This window comes from Protopterus annectens, chromosome 1.part2, assembly GCF_019279795.1.
Source record: "Protopterus annectens isolate FY-2018-M chromosome 1.part2, PAN1.0, whole genome shotgun sequence".
NCBI classification, from domain to species: domain Eukaryota; kingdom Metazoa; phylum Chordata; order Ceratodontiformes; family Protopteridae; genus Protopterus; species Protopterus annectens.
The window spans coordinates 126,868,388-126,887,906 of NC_056727.1; the positions used below are offsets into that span (position 1 = coordinate 126,868,388).

Genomic DNA, 19,519 nt, shown 5'->3' on the forward strand with positions numbered 1-19,519 from the left:
ATGATTTTGCCAGTGTCTTACGCCAGGCAGGGTGAAGAGCTGCACATAGTATTGTACAGTGAAATGCTAAATTAACTATACAGGAAAAATCCTGATCTTGTGGCTTATTTAGATTTTAGTAAGGTTCTTGGTAAAGCTGTCAATGCTGTAACTTAGAAGTAGGTTGTGGGGACATTTAAATGGTGGGGAGATTCCCATAATGCATATACAGATGGCCAGGAAGTGATTGAGTATACAGAAGTAGGGATTGCAAATGCGAAGGAAGATCAGTCTGCACGTACCTCTCAATTGTTCAGATTTTTGCAGAATGTCCAGATTTTTGGCTCATACTTGTGGTCTGTTTCTCATAAAATTTGTGATTTTCTGGCAAATCACTGATGATTTGAGGCTTTAAGTCACTACGCAATGTCATACATTTGAGTTTCTGGCTTCAAATCCTTCAGAAAATGTATGTTAAAACAAATCCTATTTTTCTAGCAACTTTTTAAGTTTATAAGAGCAATATTTAAAATATGTCCCTATTTTTGGGCCTTTGTCTCCCTATTTTGTCAGGCTTTGTCCAGATTTCTTGCACTAAGAGGTCGAGAGTTATAATTCTGTAGAAAAAGTTGTAAACTAGTAGGGTGCTAGTAGGTTCAGTGTTGGAATTACTCCTGCTTAAAGTATTTGTGCAGGATATCTCCCTGGAGTTAGAGACAAAGATAACAGTGTTCACACGATAACAAGTCTGCTGTGGTGATAGAAAGGCAGTACCAGAGGCAGCTGATTTTTTGTTTCCGAAAAATGAAGTTATGTTTTCATGAAAAGAAATCCAGGAACTGATGATTTCATTTTAAGTTTCTTCTGCACCAGTATATATTGAAAATTGAGTCTTCTGTGCATAGAACATGTTTTAATGATGCAAGCTAAAAATGTTATTAATGTAAGCAGACATATATTTATTATTTTTTAATTTCTCACACAGTCCAAATTGAAAACCGGTGTTCCTAGTTATTCCAAGTGTATTGAAAGAAATACTTAAGTCTAGAAAAGAGGCTTGTTTGCTGCAACTTTGAATACGCCAGTAGTTAGTAGTTTTGTCAGAAACAAGAACAAGATGACATATAAACCACAGGCCCTTTTCCTTGATGGCTGCAGATGGACATTATTTGCATCCATAGCAATACCCATACTTGCTGAAATGCTTGTCAGAGTTACTTAAGATAGTGCATCCAGCCCAGAGCAGTTTCCTTCCAGGAGAGAAGACATCAGAGTTGTTAAGGCTATTGTTATACCTGAAGCTAGAGAAAGAATTAAGAATGATCAAATTTTGTTTTAACAAATTAATTTGCCAGAGTTGTTGATATGGTTGGCAGAAACAACCTGTATCTGGGCATCTAGAGGCAATTGGTTTCCTCCCAAAGGGCATGCAGTTGGTAGATTGGTGAATCTAAATTTTGTGTGTGTGTGTGTGTGTGTGTGTGTGTGTGTGTGTGTGTGTGTGTGTGTGTGTGTGTGTGTGTGTGTGTGTGTGAAAATGCCCCAGGTGCTCATGGTGGTGTGGTAGGGAATACCTCAGGCTTGAACCCTGTATGCAGGTGTTAAAGACTTGAGTTCCCTACCCACCACCATTTGTAAAAAAGTGCAGATTTTTGCCTCATATTTGATCTGATCTGTTCCTCATAATATCTGTGGTTTGTAAATGTTGCAATGCTTGATATTTGATGGTGTAGTAGTAGCATTGTTGCCTCACAGCTGCAGGTTCTCAGGTTTGATTCTTGGCTGGGGTTCCTTCTTTGTGGGGTCTGTTATCTTCTCCCTGTGTTTGTGTGGGTTTGCTTTTATTTGATGGTGCACTAGTAGCATTGTTGCCTCACAGCTGCAGGTTCTCATGTTTGATTCTTGGCTGGGGTTCCTTCTTTGTGGGGTCTGTATCTTCTCCCTGTATTTGTGTGGGTTTGCTTTTGTGTCCTCCCATGTTACAAAGACATGTCTGCATTATTTCTTCCTGGGCCTCTGCTGAAAATTGTTTTTTTGTTCCAAGTCAGACTGTCCTGATTAACAAATGTTAAAGAAAATTGACAGGCATTTGAATTTCAGACTTCAGGTTTCTGAATGTTTAATTTCTTACATATTTGATGGTGCAGTGGCAGTATTGTTACCTCATAGCTACAGGATTTGTGGTTTGATTCTTGGCTGGGGTGCCTTCTTTGTGGAGTCTGCATCTTATCTCTGTGTTTGTGTGGATTTGCTGTGGTGTCCTGCCATTTTACAAAGATGTGTCTACAGTATTTCTCCCTGGGCCTCTGCTGAAAATTGTTTTTGTTCCATCAGAAGTAAAATTGACAGGCATTTGAATTTCAGACTTCATAGTCTTCAGAAAATACATAATAAAACAACTTTTTATTCTAGCAATAAATATATAGTAACACAACCTTTTATTATAGCAATTTTTTAAGTTTATAAGATGACTATTTGAACATTTTTCTTATTTTTGGGACTGTAATACCCTGTAAGTGGCTTTGTCCAGGTTTTTTGTGCTAAGGTTGACAGCTATGGCAAGAACTGAATTCACTGAGTATGTTTGAGGGCTGTATTCCCTCATTACTGGGTTTGTCCAGGTGTTTTGTGCTAAGAGGTTGACAGCTATGGTGAGAACTGAATTCATTAAATGATAGCCATTTAAGTTTTCAGTCTTCCTCTCGTTCACAAAACAGCTGATTTGGTGTAGTGGTATGTTGCTCTTGACTGTTTTGCACAGGGACCTTGTCTGTAAAATGTACGGTGGTAACACAGCATTTTTCTTTCACAAAGCAGGTGATTTGGCATAGTGGTATGTTGTTCTGACTCTTTTTTGCACAGGGACTTTGGCAGTAAAATGTATGGTGGTAACACAGCATTTTATTCTAGCAGCTTTCCAAGATTATACAAGCAATGTTTAATGTGTCCCTGGTTTTTGCCCTTTTGACCCACCCCAATAAATTTGGCTTTTTCCAGACTTCTTGTGCTGCGAAGTTGAGATGCAGTTGAGTATTGAGTAGATTTTACAAGGAGCTGAGAGCTGCAGGGGAAGAGAAGTTTAGTGCTAATAGCACAACAGGCTGTGTACTTGCTTTTGATGCAGAAGGTTGTTGGTTCTACTCCCATAAGGGGTGAATGCTGCCGTACTGAAAGTTAATATACTAATTATGAGCCTGTTATCAGTTTGCCATCCATTTCCTATTGCAATATTACTAGCTTATTTTTAATGTAATTTAGGCAATTTATTCCTCAGGGGCATCAGACACTTTATTGTTCGATGAAACCATGAAATATAAAGGTGACTGCTAGCAGCAACCTCTTCATTACAGATTTATTTAACGTGGAATTATTTAGATTACTTTTTTACTACTTCAGAGATTGTGCATATTTACTGATAATGGTGGACTGTAGAATTGTGCATATTTACTGATAATAGTGGACTGTAGAAGTTTGAGTAGACTTTTATGATGGAAATGTTCTGAATTGGGCAGTTTTGTTTCATTGTTTACTGGAAAAATGTTCAAAGCAATAGGAAGGTGTATCAAAGAGCACATGTATGTTTCATATGCAAGGGGCCTATGATTTGAAAACAGCCCAGAATTAATTTTTATCTGTCACAGGTAAAATGTATTTTCTTTGAATGTGGGTTTTAATGTTGTTTCAATGAATGTGAGTTTCAAGGGCAGAGAAGTTTTAATGTCAAGTTTGTTTAGCAGATGTCTTAGTGTTTGTGCTGTAAAATGCAAAATAAAACTTTCAAATGAAGTTCAAATCATCATAGAAGTAAATCAATATGCACATTAGTGTTTATGGTAAATGGAGTGAAATAGCAAAGTAATGAATCATTGGAATGGCTGCAGGGGGAGGCTCCATTCGACCATGGTTTTGTGAGGGGGAAGGGATTTTCAAAGAATGAATAGGTTTTTTGCTTCTTATTTTTGGTTTGTTCCTCATAAAATTTGTGGTTTTCTGGCAAATCATTTAGGAATTAAGTCACTAAATAATGACACACTAGTTTCAGACTTCATAACCTACAGAAAAATGCATGCTAAAGTAAGACTTGTTCTATCAACTGTCCCAGTTTATACAAGAGCAATTTTTAGTACTGTTTATATGCTCCCCCAATATATTTGGCCTTGTCCAGATTTATTACATTAACAGGTTGAGAGGTACATGCAAATTGCTTTATAGAATTAGGCATAGCCACACCTCTCAACTGTCCCTGAATTTGGCTCAAAATGTTGCTCTTCCCCTAATAATCCCTCTGCAAAATAGCAATTTTGGAAGAAAACATGGAGGGTTTACAATTAAGAAATAACTGTAATAATCAGAGTTATAGATTACTTTTATTTCAGAAATGCATTTAGACTCTTTTATTTTGTCAGCTGCTCAAGTTAGCATTACTATTGTACTAATATTAAAGTGTCCCTTCTTTGACAGGTTCCCAGCTGTATTGTGTGGCTATTTTATATTGTTGCATCACATTTTTGGTTCATTTTTCATAAAATTGTGTTTTTTTGTGGCAAATTAGTGGTAAATCATTAAAGACTGAAGTTAGAAAATAATGACAGACATTTGAGTTTCAGATTTCATAGCCTTCAAAAAATTCATACTAATGCAAGACCTCTTCTATTATTTTTCTAAGTTTATAAGAACAATATTTAAAAATTGTCCTTATTTTTGGGCCTTTGTCCCACTTCTATGTATGGCTTTGCCCAGATTTCTTGCCCTGAGGGTGAGAGGTATGACAAATGTGTTAGGGCCAATCACCGTCAGCCAGAGACATTTCAAATTGTGACATACTTGTTGCAGCACCCCACTCCCCCATGTAGTGAGTCTAGATGTGTCCAAGCAAAGCAAGGATCAGTTATGCAGTGTAAATGTGCAGCGTATCCCCCCATACAAGGTAGACACAAGTACTACAGTGGCTTTTCATCTGTTCGATTTTGCAGAATGGTCTGGTTTCTGTCATATTTTTGTACTGTTGATTTATGCTTATTACTCAAAGTGCCTGTTGCTCTGTGTTTTAAGTAGCAATGCTTTAATGACCATCAAGTAAGCTTGTCTGAGATCATAACATGCAAGTAAGCTTTAATAAGCATACTGTTAAAGACTTGCCAACATCGAAGCCTTTCTGTTGTTGCCATGCAGAGAATACTTAACTAGATAATGCATAAACATTGGATATTGAAATGCATATGACAGTATTTGTAGTAAAGGACAGGATTACATTATTTTAAGAAGCTCATTATACTTGTTGGAGACTTCTAGTGATCTCTGAGGGCTTTACCAGTAATCTAAACAGAATGCCATTCATGTGTGGTCCATAACCTGTACAGTAATAATTTAAGCAATGTATCTTGAGCTTGTTTCTTGTTTGCTTTTCATTTTTACTTTGATCGTGTTTTCCCCATGAAACAAGTAGATAGTTGTCAGGCAGCAGGTCTGTTTTGGATAAGAAACATTTTTACAAGTGAGGGCATCACAGAGATTGCTACTTTCAGCATGTTACTTGGTTGTTTAATAAAGCTGAATATAAATTAATTATATAGAACTGCAGTGCAAGGTGCTTTAATAAAGCTGAATATAAATTATAATTAGAACTGCAGTGCAAGGAGAAGTAGTTTGAGTTGAGTGCTCCTTGTTTTTCTTATACTTGATTTTGACTGGCATTCCCGTAATGTATTTAAAAAGTAATTCAATTTTTCATGCCTTACAACATTTTTGCTACCATCTAGATATTAAGTAAGCTGTCATGCAGCCAATGCATTTAAATATTTTTATTCTTTTACACTTCATTTGTCTTGATTGGACTCTCATAATGAGGGTTTGGCACCCAGGGCAGCATATTTAATTAAAGTTAGTTTTTGTGGTTTTGAGCATAGCTCCTCCCCTTTCTAGTTGGCCGCACCTCTTCCTATTGACCCCACCCATTCAGCTATCCCCTGCAGCCCCCCTTTGATTTGAGGTCACCAGCCGCCACTGCAATAGGGATAACAGTGAATGCATTCTCAATCCCACTGTATGGGAGATTTTAGTTTACCTTCTTACTATTCTCACTTATTTTCCTGATCATGAGGTTCAGGACAAAACATCATAATTAAATCTGATATTCTTCAGGTGGTCAGAATGGCATAGAGGTTGCTTGCAGTATAAGAAACTCTCCCAATCCTAGGCAGTCATGGCCCTTTGTTGTGGTAAAAAGCACACTCCAGTCTATTTTCTGGCTCTTGATGTAAATCCCTTTTTCAAACCAGATCATTCGGGGTTTCAGAAGTTACTAAAGCTGTTAGGAAGCTTTCCACTCACCAGGGCTGTGTGTCTGTGTCAAAGCAGAAATAACTAACTTTTAGCAAAGCAGTTCCTTCTACTGCATTAATTTAGCTTGCTATCGATCCTGACTTGTGTCATACACTTTTATTATTTGTGCATTAAGTTATTCCATAGTCAGCGTGCCTGCCTGTGTCTGCTTTTTTTGCCCATCATAACCTGGAAGTGGAAAAGATTTATAGACGTACCATGAGTTCAAGCAGCTCCTTATCTTTGCGAAATGTCTTTTTGCATCACAGATTTGGCAGGCCTGATCAAATGCTGGACAGTGTTTCCTTTCAGGCCTATTGCATAGGTTCATAGATTAGTACTAAGCTAACTGCCCTTGCGAGCCATTTTAAGCCTAGCCAATTATCCCTTGGGAGACTCAAACCCTGCACCTTGTGTTTATAAGGCAAACACTTTAACCATTAGGCCACCCTCCCAACCAAGCTTGAATTGTAATAATGTGAGCACTTCTCTGTTCTCCACTTTGGATCCTCTGTTATGGTACAATGCTTCTTGACTTTCTTTTTCAGATCCATTGCTGTTGTAACACACCCTGACTTTATTTCTCATTTTTGCATGTTTATTTGGCTAACATGTTATTTTGCACACATCATTTCCTTTATGTAATTGTTTTAACAGTACAGTAGTAGTTTCCCTACACATCCACAGCTTTCTTTTTTTTTTTATTCATAGGAGAGTAGTATGCAAGCTGCTGTTATTGCCATTTTAAACCTAACCAATTTCCCTTTCAGTGGTGTGGGTGAGGTAAACACCTTAACCATTATACCAATCCCCCCCAAAGCTTAACCATTAACTAGAGGTCAGAATCAAACCTTGTATCTTACATTAGTGTGGTAAAGACCTTAACCATTATGACAACTTGTCCCCATATGTTATCGATAATGTACTGTCTATTTCTGTTAAAAGCATGCCCTTGTTTTATCTTTTTTTAATACCATAAATGATTCTCTTTGTTATTGATGCAACTCACAAAACTCTGTCTTTGGCTTTGTTCTTTAACTGTTGTGTCTGTTCTTTACAGCAGCAGAAAGTTTAACAAATAATATAATAAATGGCGAATCATTTCTGGACTTAAAATAATTTCCAGTTTTTCTGCTTGAAGTGCTGCTGCTTTATCTTTAAGGAAACTGAAAATGTATGGCTTTTTCCCCCTGGAAGGTGGGAATATTGCACATTGTGTTTTTTTAAGCATGTTGGAGTAGGCATTTATAATATAGCAATAACCCACCCCTGGGTGTGGGTAATGCTGGATTTACCAAACAAAGCCAACCGTGGGTAAATCCAGCATTACCCACACCCAGAAGTGGGTTATTGCTATTATATAATGACATTATTTAAGAAAAAAATAATTACTTTTCTTAAATAATGGCATTGTATAATGCCACCTTGCTGCCCTTCTGCAGCTGTCTGGTATTCCGCGGAAGTTCTAATGTACTGCGCATGCCTACGCAGTACATCAGAGCTGTGGGCAAAAGCAACGGAGAAAGCAAGATCTCCGTTGCTTTTTACTGTTTCGCTATGTTAAATGGGTTTAACATAGTGAGACAGTTTTGAAAAAAGCAACGGAGAAAGCAAGATCTCCGTTGCTTTTAAACTGTTTCGCTATGTTAAAGGGTTTAACATAGCGACAGCTTTAAAATAACAGATCTCCGTTGCTTATTTAGCTGTCTCGCTATGTTAAACCCATTTAACATAGCGACAGGTTTAAAAAAGCAACGGAGAAAGCAAATCTCCATTGCTTTTTACTATTAGTCGCTATGTTAAAGGAGTTTAACATAGCGAGACAGTTTAAAAGCAACGGAGATCTCCGCTTTTTTTAAACCTGTGTCGCTATGTTAAACTCCTTTAACATAGCGAGACAGTGTTTTAAAAAAGACTTATACTAATGGAAAAAGTCCGGGTGACCGGACCTTTTTCCAATAGTATGAGTCGATTTACAATGTGCACGCTGACCAATCAGCGTGCACGGTTAGGAATATTAATGGGGGAGTCATGGTATAATGAGAAGTAAATCACATTTCTGAATCCAAGATGTCCAGTTTTCAACCAAATTTCATTGCAACATGGAATTTCCAGGGTTTTGCAGTTAAGCAGTATTTACTGTGAATTCTACTTCTGTACTTCCAGATATTCAAACTCTTGAAAGTAAATATTCAGGAACATCTCAAATGGCAAAATGACGAGAATTGCATGACTTAATACTGACAATGCAGACCTCTTAGAACAAGTTTTAAATCTAGATGCTGAATTTGAAATTAGAGGTTATGATTGTTCCACACAAATTGAACAGGGGCATGACTCATGGTCTGCTGCTGTTTTTAGTGAGAAGGGATGTAATATGAAGAAATCTGATGTATGTTCCCATAAAAATTAATTTTAAGATACATGAACTACAATAGACATTCCATTTATGTAAACAAAATTATTAAAAAAAAACTTTGGCAGATCGTAACTACTTCAGAAGATGTTTGTAAGCTAATACCCACAGTACCCTCCTTTGGTTGTAGAAGGTTACATAATTTAAAGAGCTTATTATGTTATAGAGAAATGGATACACGTAGTAATGTTAGAATTAGTTCCAGGTTGGGCACATTTCCAGGTCATAAGTGTACCTATTGTAAATACATAGAGATATTTTAAGCACCTGACACTTGACAGAACATTTTCAGTGATGAACTGTTTTGACTGTGATTCCCAACACATGGTATACTAAATGTTAAGCCTTCATTTCTTTCTACATAGGTAAAACTGACAAGAAATTTAAAGAACGTATTGGTAACCATCTATCGGATATTAGGAGAAAGGTACAAACCAATGCATCATATAAACACATTTTAAACAATGATTCAACATATTTGTTTTTAACTTCATGGCGCTAGGACTTATTATTCGTAACAGCGGAGGAAGTGACATTAACCTAAGGACAGAAATTACTGAATATAACTTTATAAATTTATTTCATGCAGATCATTTTCCAGGCTTAAATGAGCACAATTCACTGAAGCCTGTTTTAAAGAAACGTAGTCTACGTCTTTAAATGCAACACGGTTTACTTGACTGACATATTTTTAACCAGTGGAAACAATGTACCTTGGACACGATTGCCTTAAGGTTATTTATATAACTTCCTCTTTTAATTAATCTGTTTTGTACCTGATGAACTTTGACAGAAAGCATTCTAGCTTGTGTGATATATTCAACCTGTTTTTACTTATTCGGTGACTTTAGTGTTCTGCTACATGGATTTTCTTTTCTTTTTGGATGCATTCATCTTTATCTAGTGAGCAGTTCCATTTTTGTTTGGATATTTCTTCAGTTTTGCAGATGTGCTTCTTATATTCTGGCAGATGTATTTTCCTAAACCCCGTGTAGTGTTTCAGTGCTGAATAAAAATAAAATAAAAAAACAGGATGTGTTGCAACTTTCTTGAGATGGATATTCAGTGTGAGGAGGTAAATATACCTCAATATATGTAACGTTCGTTGACTAGCTTTATTGCATTAAAGCTGTATGTCCTGTATATAGCACTATACTTCTAGAATCAGTTGTCTGGACACTGGTCCTTGTATTGTCCTTTAACTTCTGCCCCTGTGGTTTAACATGTGGAAGTCAGTCAAACCATGCGACTATCAAGGGGGCTTTGATGTCAGATGTAAAAGATATTTTTACTGTATCAGTTAAGTGCAAGGAGACCCTCTTTAATAGTTTACATTTACCCTAACACTGGTCCCCTTTTGTGTTGGCAGTCCATCCAGTCTGCGTTGTCTGTAGAAATTCTGGTATGTGCTTGTATGTTGCTTGCTAGTGTTGGTGTTAAATCTTCCTTAACCTTTGATTTGCAGGAAGTATGAACAGTGGCTGTTGGGAATTAATTAGGGGGCTTAGGGTCTAGGTACTTTTATGTAGTCAGTGTGTGATATTGTAGTTTGCCAGCACTAAGTGTGCATACCCATGAGCACAGGATCTACTGAGAAAAAAAGTGCTGAATTGTGATGGTGAAGAGGATAAACCCAGCCATGGAACCTATTATGGAGGGACCATTGTAGATCAACTTTTGCAGTAAGAATGTGTCCATAGCTCTCAACATTCCATCTCCAAAATGAGGAACATTTCATCTTATAACATGGAATAGATGGGCAAAATGTGGAACATTTGCTAACAGCTTGCTAACAACTTCACCTAGGAAACTCATAGGATGGTTAAACTGTGCTATTTTTGCTTATAAAAAGTTTTTTTGATAAAGTAATATGATTTAATTATCTTTATTGTGGATATCGGTTAAAAAACATCCTTACAATGACTGTGACAGATGCTTTCAATGTGAAACATCAAGGAACAGAACTTTTTGAGACCTCAAATGAGGAACTTTCCTTGTAATGAGGTACAATTGAGTGGTATGAATGTGTCATTGCTTTATGCTGAGTATTCTCACATAAATATACTTCTGTGTTAGCTTGTATTTTCAAGGGTTGTAGGGAAAAAAAAGAACTTTGAAGTTCCATATTTTGTGTTAATTTATTCTGCAGCTGAGTTTTATGTTCAACAATTTTGCATGCAAGTGCTTGGCCCCTTGACTTAGAAAGATAAAGCCCTGATTGCACCCCAGAACCTGTATTTTTCTAGTGGCATAGGCACTGGAAGAACCAGGCAGTGGCAGATATTATCTCACCCATCCTGAGGGGGAGGTAGCTTGGCATACCACGTTTCAGAAAACACTGCAGATGTGCAGTTTTATTGTTCATAGCAGGCAGCCTAGAATACTCATGCTATCTAGTGGTGAGCTGCTTATCCAGGAAGATGGCTGTGAGTGGTAGTGAGCTTGCACCTCCCTTGAGCAACTTATTTTATTTGTATTTCTTAAGTGGTAGATCACTGATAAACATGAATCCTTTTTAGACGTGGCCCAGGGACACTTTTAGCTTACTATATTGGTAATACCCACAGCAAGGAGCATAGCATGCCCATAGTAGACTGTGGTGAGCTGCTTAGGTAGGAAGTTGGACATGAGTCATTGGGAACATGCACTTTCCCCTTAAGGGCGAGCTAGCATACAGTTCAAACTGGATAAACCATTGGATCATGGAACACACAAGTTGCTGAGACTGTGGGGATAGGACAGATCTGCAGGATCAACAGACTGGCCTGCTCCCTAACATCTGACTCTTGCCTCCACCAGAAGCACATGGACCAGAGGGTTCTTGCCATGATGGTGGAACAAATGGGACAATTGGGTACAGGAAAGGGAGCCACTGAATCAATCCTGCAGAGAGAGAGAAAACGTTGCATGTGCTTTATTAATTCCCTCTACAGAGAAGAAGCCACTCCCTGCAAGATTTTGCTTAGTTATACTAGATTTGTAATATGGAATGGAAAATGAATTTGGACTCCTCTGTAGTGCTCTGTTAGCCTTGACATTAGGAGAGCTGTAGGACAAAAATACAAAATTGTTTCACCAAGCTTGTGATTATAGTCAGTGTTGTGATCTAGACACTAAATTTAAGTATAATCCTGTTTCATTCTGAAAGGAAAACATTTTACCTTGCTTATTTTTTGTTGTGGTTCGCAGGCTTGCAGCTGAGAAAATATATGCAGTATTTACAGACTTCAGCCATGACAAGGTATGTGTTTTTTGTATTTGACATAGTAATAATGGACACACTGTTGTTCAGAAGGAAACCTTTTTGTAAATGTGGTTTACATCAGAGTTGGTAAGACCTTTTTATCTGCAATTTGACCTTGGTGTATATTTCACACTGAGTTTCACTAATATCCTTTCTGTGACTGCCAGACTTTCTACTTTTCAATGTGCCCCTTTTCCCATTAGACTTTCAGCCCACAGAAACTGTAACTTTTTCTTGTATTTTATTTTTCTCTCTGCGATACCTCTGAGCATAAGAGTCTACCCATTTTTCTCCTCGTAAGACTGGCTGGTGTACCCCACATTTTGTGGGAGGAGTGAGTGCCTTCTTTTGTCTCCATCTTTATGGAGCCATCCATCCATATGTGAAGAGTCTGCTGTCAAGGCTGTTGTTACATATTAAGGGTTAAGATTTTTTTCAGTCGCTATTACATATGTGACCTGAGGGTGTAAATTACTAGCAGACATTTCACTTCACAAACCAGGTATGTGCTGCCAATCAGTCACACTAAGCCAGCAAGATATCCTATCAAGCTTAGCTTAAAGTATACCTAGTGTAAATTGCTGATCTCCATGAGATACCTCTGGGGACAGGGATAATCCCTGCTACTTTCCCTCATGGAAGAAGACCTAGAGTACAACTGCTCAATCTATCTTTCCTCCATCCATCCGTCTGGTGCTAGATCCTTTAGTTGAGTGCAAGTCATTGATGGTGCAGTCTGTTGACTCATCACTGCACTGGTGGACCAGACTTCAACCTTTAACATGTACATATTAGACTGCTGTACTGCTCACTGGCTAAATAAATAATGGGAGTAGAGAATGGATACAAAAAGGATGAGTTTCGTGAAATGAGTGGTAGCACGGAATGGTATTAAAATGAGACATTCCTCTTTTCTTTACCCCAGCCAGCTGTACTTAATTATACCTTGTGAAGTTTGAAGAGGATGGATAGGACTGACAGATGACAGACGTGTGCTAAGTAGTTTCTTGTTGCTAAGAGGGAGTATAAGGGCCCCATGATTTATTTGCCCTTCTTTTATGTTTAATTTGTGAAGAAGGGGAGCTAGGGACATTAGCAAAAAACATAATGCTTTAATTATAAAAGTATGAAAGGCCTGGAACAGTCCAACAGTGAATAATCTGGAAGCTGGAATAACTGGGGACTTTGAACTTGCACAAAATGTGTCTGGTACTTGTTAGAAAAACAACAGATGGGTAGATTTTTTTTTTTTAAGGATAACTATCCTTCCTCTGCTTAAAATGTTTTTTGTTTCTCTGAAGTAGAAACTCCTGTAGTTGTTCTGCTGGTGTATGGCAGCTGAACAGGATCTCTTCCTTTCTCCCTGAATTTTAAAACCTTGACAGGGAACAATCCTTAGTGAGTAACATACTGAATTGTTGATGCCTTCTCCATAAAGGTTGATCTGGGTAATTGCATTCCTTTCGGTCTTAAAAGCCTCCTCTGCAAAGCCATGTAACCTAGAATAATGTTAGACTTGACCCCCAACAGTTTGGCTTTGTGAAGAGTAGAAGGCGTTCGACACCATTCACCATGCTGACATCATATAAAAGCTAAATGCTTTAAAAACAACTAATGTAGAACGTTGGATAGTAAACTAGCTGAAAGGCAGAAACCACACAGTGCGAGTTGCAACTGCCTCATAAGAAAGTATGAAAGTTGACCGGTAGTGTCCCTCAGAACTCAGTGCTGGAGAAATGTCCATTTTGGTATTTAATTTGCAGATCTCCAAGCAGAGAGCCAAGACCTATGGCTAGCAGATGCTTGCAAACTGGGATTGTTGTTATGCTACCCTATGAAACCCATACCCTCCAGAATGAAGTCTCTCTAATAAGTTCTTGGTGTACGAACATGGACTCAAACTAAATGCTAAAAAGTGTAGTATCATTATTTTTTATAGACATTCTTTCCCCTCATCATACAAGGACCTAGATAACTGGGCTGAGAGTTCCCTATCTTTTCACCATCATGTGACAGTGGCTGTCAGGCAGTCCTTTTACTTAGCCGAACTGATTGCTAAAAGAATGTCATCAAGTTCTAAAGAGGTCATCACCCGCTTATGCTCGGCATTGATCAGGCCAGTTATTGAGTACAACTCCCCACCCACCATCCTTGGGTGCATCTTCCTAAAAGTATCAGACAATTACAAAAACCCCAAAGGTTCCTGATGGAAAAAGATCTCTGGCCTTAAGTCCCTGAGCTAGCACGAGAGACTAGAATCACTATCCTTTAATTCTCTGGCTTATAGACTTTTAAAGGGAGATGTCTGTCTCTCTTATTGTGCCGTTGGAACCCCGATTGTCCTGGAACTCGTATTTCTGTGCATGTCTAGTATATCCACCTGTACTATAACCAGGATCCTAAATCTTCTATCAGCAGATAAATAAAACACTGTTGGAGGGACAGCTTTGTAACCCGGTGCCTCCCGAACATCTAGAATAAATTTCCCCTGCATGTGACTCACTGTCTTACTTTAAAAATAAACTAGATGAGTGGATGGGCATCCACAAATTTACTCTGGGATTGACTAGTATGATCTTTCTGGAGAAAGGAAGTGCAGCCTGAGGGAAGGTATTGGCAGAGCATGAATTTGTCATAAGAGTCAGTGGCCTTGGAATTTCTATGAATCAAAACATCTTGGATCTATAAATGCACAACACAAAGGAATCTTCTGGCAGATTTTGAGTCACAATTTTTTTTTGTTAGAATTATTTTCTTCAAGCTGTCTCTCAGCAAAGTGAGTAAATATCACATTGCTAACTAAATCTATTTTTGGGTGTATTACTTCCTGATGTTCACACTGTTTTCTGTACATGCAGCTCAGTACCCTTTAAGATTTTGTACCATTCTGTTCAAATATGTATGTATGTATATATATATATATATATATATATATATATATATGTGTGTGTGTGTGTGTGTGTGTGTGTGTGTGTGTGCGCGCGCGCACGTGCATATGCGTATGTCTGAGGTGCTGTTTGAGTGAGACTTGAGTGTAAGTCCAGTAGCATCAGTCATTAGCATTAGTCATCAGCATTACAAGAGTGCAGTATTTGTTTGAAATTCTGAAGCTCGCATATGTTCTGTGTGTTTCACTGTTGCAGTCATTACATTTGGGTAATCCTGCTGGCAGGTTGCCCTCAGCCTGCCTGAATTCCAAAGTCTTGCATCCTGCGTCGGCTGCTGTCTCCCCTTCCCTGATGGCAGGTCGTCTGGTATAAAATAAGCAGCCAACGCCATTCTCTTGAGTCTTTCTTGCCACGTGGTGCCCGAAGCAGAAGCAAGTTCACAAGTGCTGGTCGGCCGACTCCTGAGATTTTCGTATTTGAGTTTCAGATCCGAAGTCTTCAATAAAGCTACGTACCCCATTGGGGAAACTTTTTTCTTGCTCCAGACCGATGTCAGAAAAAGTTAATAACTGTATTTCTCGTGGGAAGCAAATACTTCATAAGGATTTTCATTCTTGCTGTATTCCTTGCCTAGGCCCTGATCACAATGTTTCTGGTTGTCGGTTTTGTGCTAGATTTAACCAATGCACTATTAAGAGTCGGAATGATTTTGCTTTAAACTTTTTTTGGATGCCAATTTAATTACCCTGAAATGTCAGCCATCCGACTACCGGAGTTTACAAAAAACGCAAAGAAAAGGATAGAGAAAAACAACCGAGGCCCAAAACTGACGACGAAGCTTTTCCTAAGCCATTCGCCGGTTCTCAGTGAGGCACTTTCGCAGCCCCTGACGGCTGCTACTTTAGAGTCACAGGCCGCTACTGACTCCCACGTGGAGTCGGCCTTGCCGCTGGATACTCAAGGTATTGGAGCCTCGGACGCTAATCCCTCTGATGGGTCCAGAGCCGCTGAGCAGGTACCGGCTTCTGAGGGTGTATTCAGACCTAAACATCTTCACATTAAAACGACTTCAGCTTCAAAGGCAAAGACTAAAGCGCCTTCTAAAGCAAGGAAACAAAGTCGAGAGCCACAAGGACAGTCCTCTATGGCCAAAAAACAGATGCTGAAAATGGCCGAAGACTTGATTACCTTGATCAAGGGTTCCCATCCCCCTCCTGATAAGAGGCCTAGGCAAGACACTGACTATGAATCTTCAGATCAGGTCTCTATTTCTTCTGATTCCTCTTCTGAACATGATTGTTCTCTTCCCCCCATGAGGATTCTGATGCTGAAGAATCTATACCTTCAGCATCTCCTCCTGAGGACTATTCCTTTGGGGAGACCTTGCACACCATGAGGGAACATTTCCACTGGGAGAGCCAAGATTTTTCAGAATCTAAAAAGAGGCTATTACTACCTCAGCACAGGCCTCTAGCCATTCCACCTGTGTTAGACATTGTAGATGATGTGTTTTCGGTGTCTAGTCTGACCCCTGACTCCTTACCTCCAGCTCCTGTTAAGCCTGACAGATATTACAGGGTTCCTGACTCTCACAAATTTCTTTTTAAAAACCTTGTTGCTGACCCAGAAACTATATCACAGGGTCCAAACGGGGTTAAGGCTTCCACTGCAAAAAACCCAACCCCCCCTCTGACAGAGATTCAAGGGCACTGGATAAATGGAGAAAAAAGGTTTACACCTTTGCAACTTTGGCAGTAATGGCCTTAAACTGTCAATTTCATATGCTTAAGTATCAGCAACATGTCATGGGATTGCTTAAACAGAAAATGTTGTTAAATTTTGAATGTGCAGAAAACAAGGAAATGCAGGATTTATTGTATGCAGCAGAACAAGTTGGAAAACATACTTTGCAATGTGGTTTTGATTCTTTAGAGGCCTCCTGCAGGGCCGCAGTTACGAGTTCTGTAATTAGGAGGCATGCTTTGTTAAAGGAACAAAATCTGCCTGATCATGTTAAAGTTAAATTACTAGATGCACCTTTACAGCATGATACTTTGTTTGGTGTTAAGGCAGAAGAGGTGTTAAAGAAAATGGAGGACAAAGCTAAATCTATGCAAACTGTCAAAGATTTTTTACAGGTACAGCCACCCAGGTTTAGTAGACACTGGCCTACAAAGAATTGGTCCTTTCCTGTGTCAGACAGATCTCAAAGGGGCAGATCCCAGGTGCAAGGTCCTTACAGGCCCAAGCAATGGGGTGCATCAACCTCCAAAGCTGGAGAAGATAGATCACAAACATACAAAAAACAGTCCCAATGACTTCCCCCTGCCGGCACCAAGAACGTATCTTCTGGCAGCACCCTTTTGGGGAAAAGTAGCACTTTTTGCTCAAAATTGGCACATCATAACCCAGGACAAGTGGGTTCTAAACATAGTGTCACAAGGCTACAAGTTCCACTTCCATACTCTACCAAAGGCAAACAGCTGGCCAGATCTGCCAAAAAATCAGTGGGCAGAGGTACAAAAACAAGTATCATCCCTCATGGACATGAGGGCCACTCAACAAGTACCACAGCAAGAGCAGGGACAAGGATTTTACTCAAGGCTGTTCTTGGTACCCAGAAAGGACAAGGACTGGAGGCCGATACTGGACCAATCTATTTTGAGCACTTTCCTGGATATTCCAAAATTCAAAATGTTGACTTTGCAGCAGCTTCTGCCCATGCTGGGCAAGAATGCTTGGCTTGTGACTTTAGACCTAAAAGAGGCATACACAGTTAATAAAAAGAAATCAAAACTAGTACCCTCACAAGAGATAATATTCCTGGGTGCAAGCTTGAATACAACTGCCCAGATGGCTTATCTCACGCCAGACAAACAAAGGCAACTGACTACCTATTTCAAAATGATGGCAACTAAGGCCCAGTTATCTGCAAGAAAAATTGTGCAGGCTTTGGGCTAAATGGCATCCTGCATCCTACTAATTCCATATGCAAGACTGCATATGAGGAAACTTCAATGGTACCTAAAAAGTGTTTGGACTCAGCATTGCCACAGCCTGGAAACGGTCATTACTCTCATTCCCTGCTTGCAGCAGGAGTTTTGATGGTGGGCAAAGGCTTGTCACCAGAACAAGGGACAGCCATTCACATTACCTCCAGCCAGGCAGACACTAACAACGGATGCATCAGACTATGCCTGGGGAGCCCACATGGCAGGAAGATGCATTCAGGGCACATGGTCCTCAAATCAAATGCATCTACATATCAATCAAAAAGAGATGTTAGCTGTTCAAAATGCCCTGACAGCCTTCAAAGACCTACTGCATCCGGGACAACTACTGATAAAGACAGACAATACCATGGTCATGTCGTATAGAAACAAGTAGGGGGGCACACATTCTTACCCCCTTTGCAGACTAACCTTGACCTTGTGGGACGCAGCTTTGACCTACCAAGTACATCTGCAGGCACAATTCCTGCCAGGAAAGGAATAATAGGTTCATAGATCCATAGGTTCATAGATTATTACTAGGCTAAATACCTTTGTGGGCCATTTTAAGCCTAGCCAATTACCCAACGTGAGAATCAAACCTTGAACCTTGTGTCTGTAAGGTAAACACCTTAACCATTATGCCAACCTCTTTTCCTTTTCTCTGGCAGACGAACTAAGCAGAAACCTCATGGATCCCCACGAGTAGAAGCTGGATCCACAAGTCTTTAGCATGATAACAAGGAAATGGGGATGCCCAGACATAGATCTTTTTGCCTACCCTCTCAATTACCAACTAAAAAGATTCTGCACAAGGACTTACCACAGACAAGCATGGAAAGTGGACACCCTATCTTCCAGCATGGAAAGTGGACACCCTATCTTTCAGCTGGAAAAACCTATCAGTATATGCCTTTCCGCCATTGCCTCTCATCTCCAAGGTGCTGCTAAAGGTCAGACAGGAGAAGCCAAAGATGATACTGATTGCCCCAGACTTGCCATGCCAGTACTGGTATCCAATACTAAGAAACGTATCTCTATACCCAACTTGGTCCTTACCTCAAATACCTCGACTACTGTCCCAGCAAGACAATCAGATCATGCACAGCCAACTCAGGACATTAAACTTGGCAGCATGGCGAAATATGTAGTCACACAAAAAACATCTCTCAGTAAAGCTGTGATGGATGTCATTCTGGAAGCCAGAAGGCCGAGTACTAGAAAGTCTTATGCTGGAAAATGGAAGAGATTCTGTGCCTGGAACCAGGCACAAGGAACTGATACAGCGGTACCAAATATTCCTCAGATTTTGCAATACGTAACTGAGATGCTGGACAAAGGCCTATCTTTTTCATCAATAAAAATTCATGCCTCTGCCATTTCGGCTCATTACAATACAGAGCCACCACTTTTTTCTCACCCTTTATTAAGACAGTACCTCAGAGGAGCCAAAAATTTTCAGGCCCCCAAGGAGACTACCAATACTTGCATGGGACCTCAACTATGTCTTGGAAAAGCTCACCCTGCCTCCTTTTGAGCCAGCTGCTACTGCTGATATGAAGTTTTTATCGTGGAAAACAGCTCTGCTCTTAGCAATTACTTCTGCAAGACGAGTTTCAGAGCTACAGGCACTCATGGCTGTGGAACCTTTCATAATTTTTCATCCAGACAGGGTCATCCT

The 19,519-nt window shown here is 39.5% G+C and overlaps 1 protein-coding gene across 1 annotated transcript in view; it reads left to right on the top strand.

The window, feature by feature from the left end:
* Positions 1-19,519, top strand: part of PNPT1 (polyribonucleotide nucleotidyltransferase 1) — a 1,644,852-nt gene that overhangs the window by 314,891 nt on the left and 1,310,442 nt on the right. Inside the window, exon 10 of the mRNA XM_044055211.1 lies at positions 11,906-11,957. Coding sequence (XP_043911146.1) covers positions 11,906-11,957 — 52 coding nt within the window. The remainder of the gene's footprint in view (positions 1-11,905; positions 11,958-19,519) is intronic.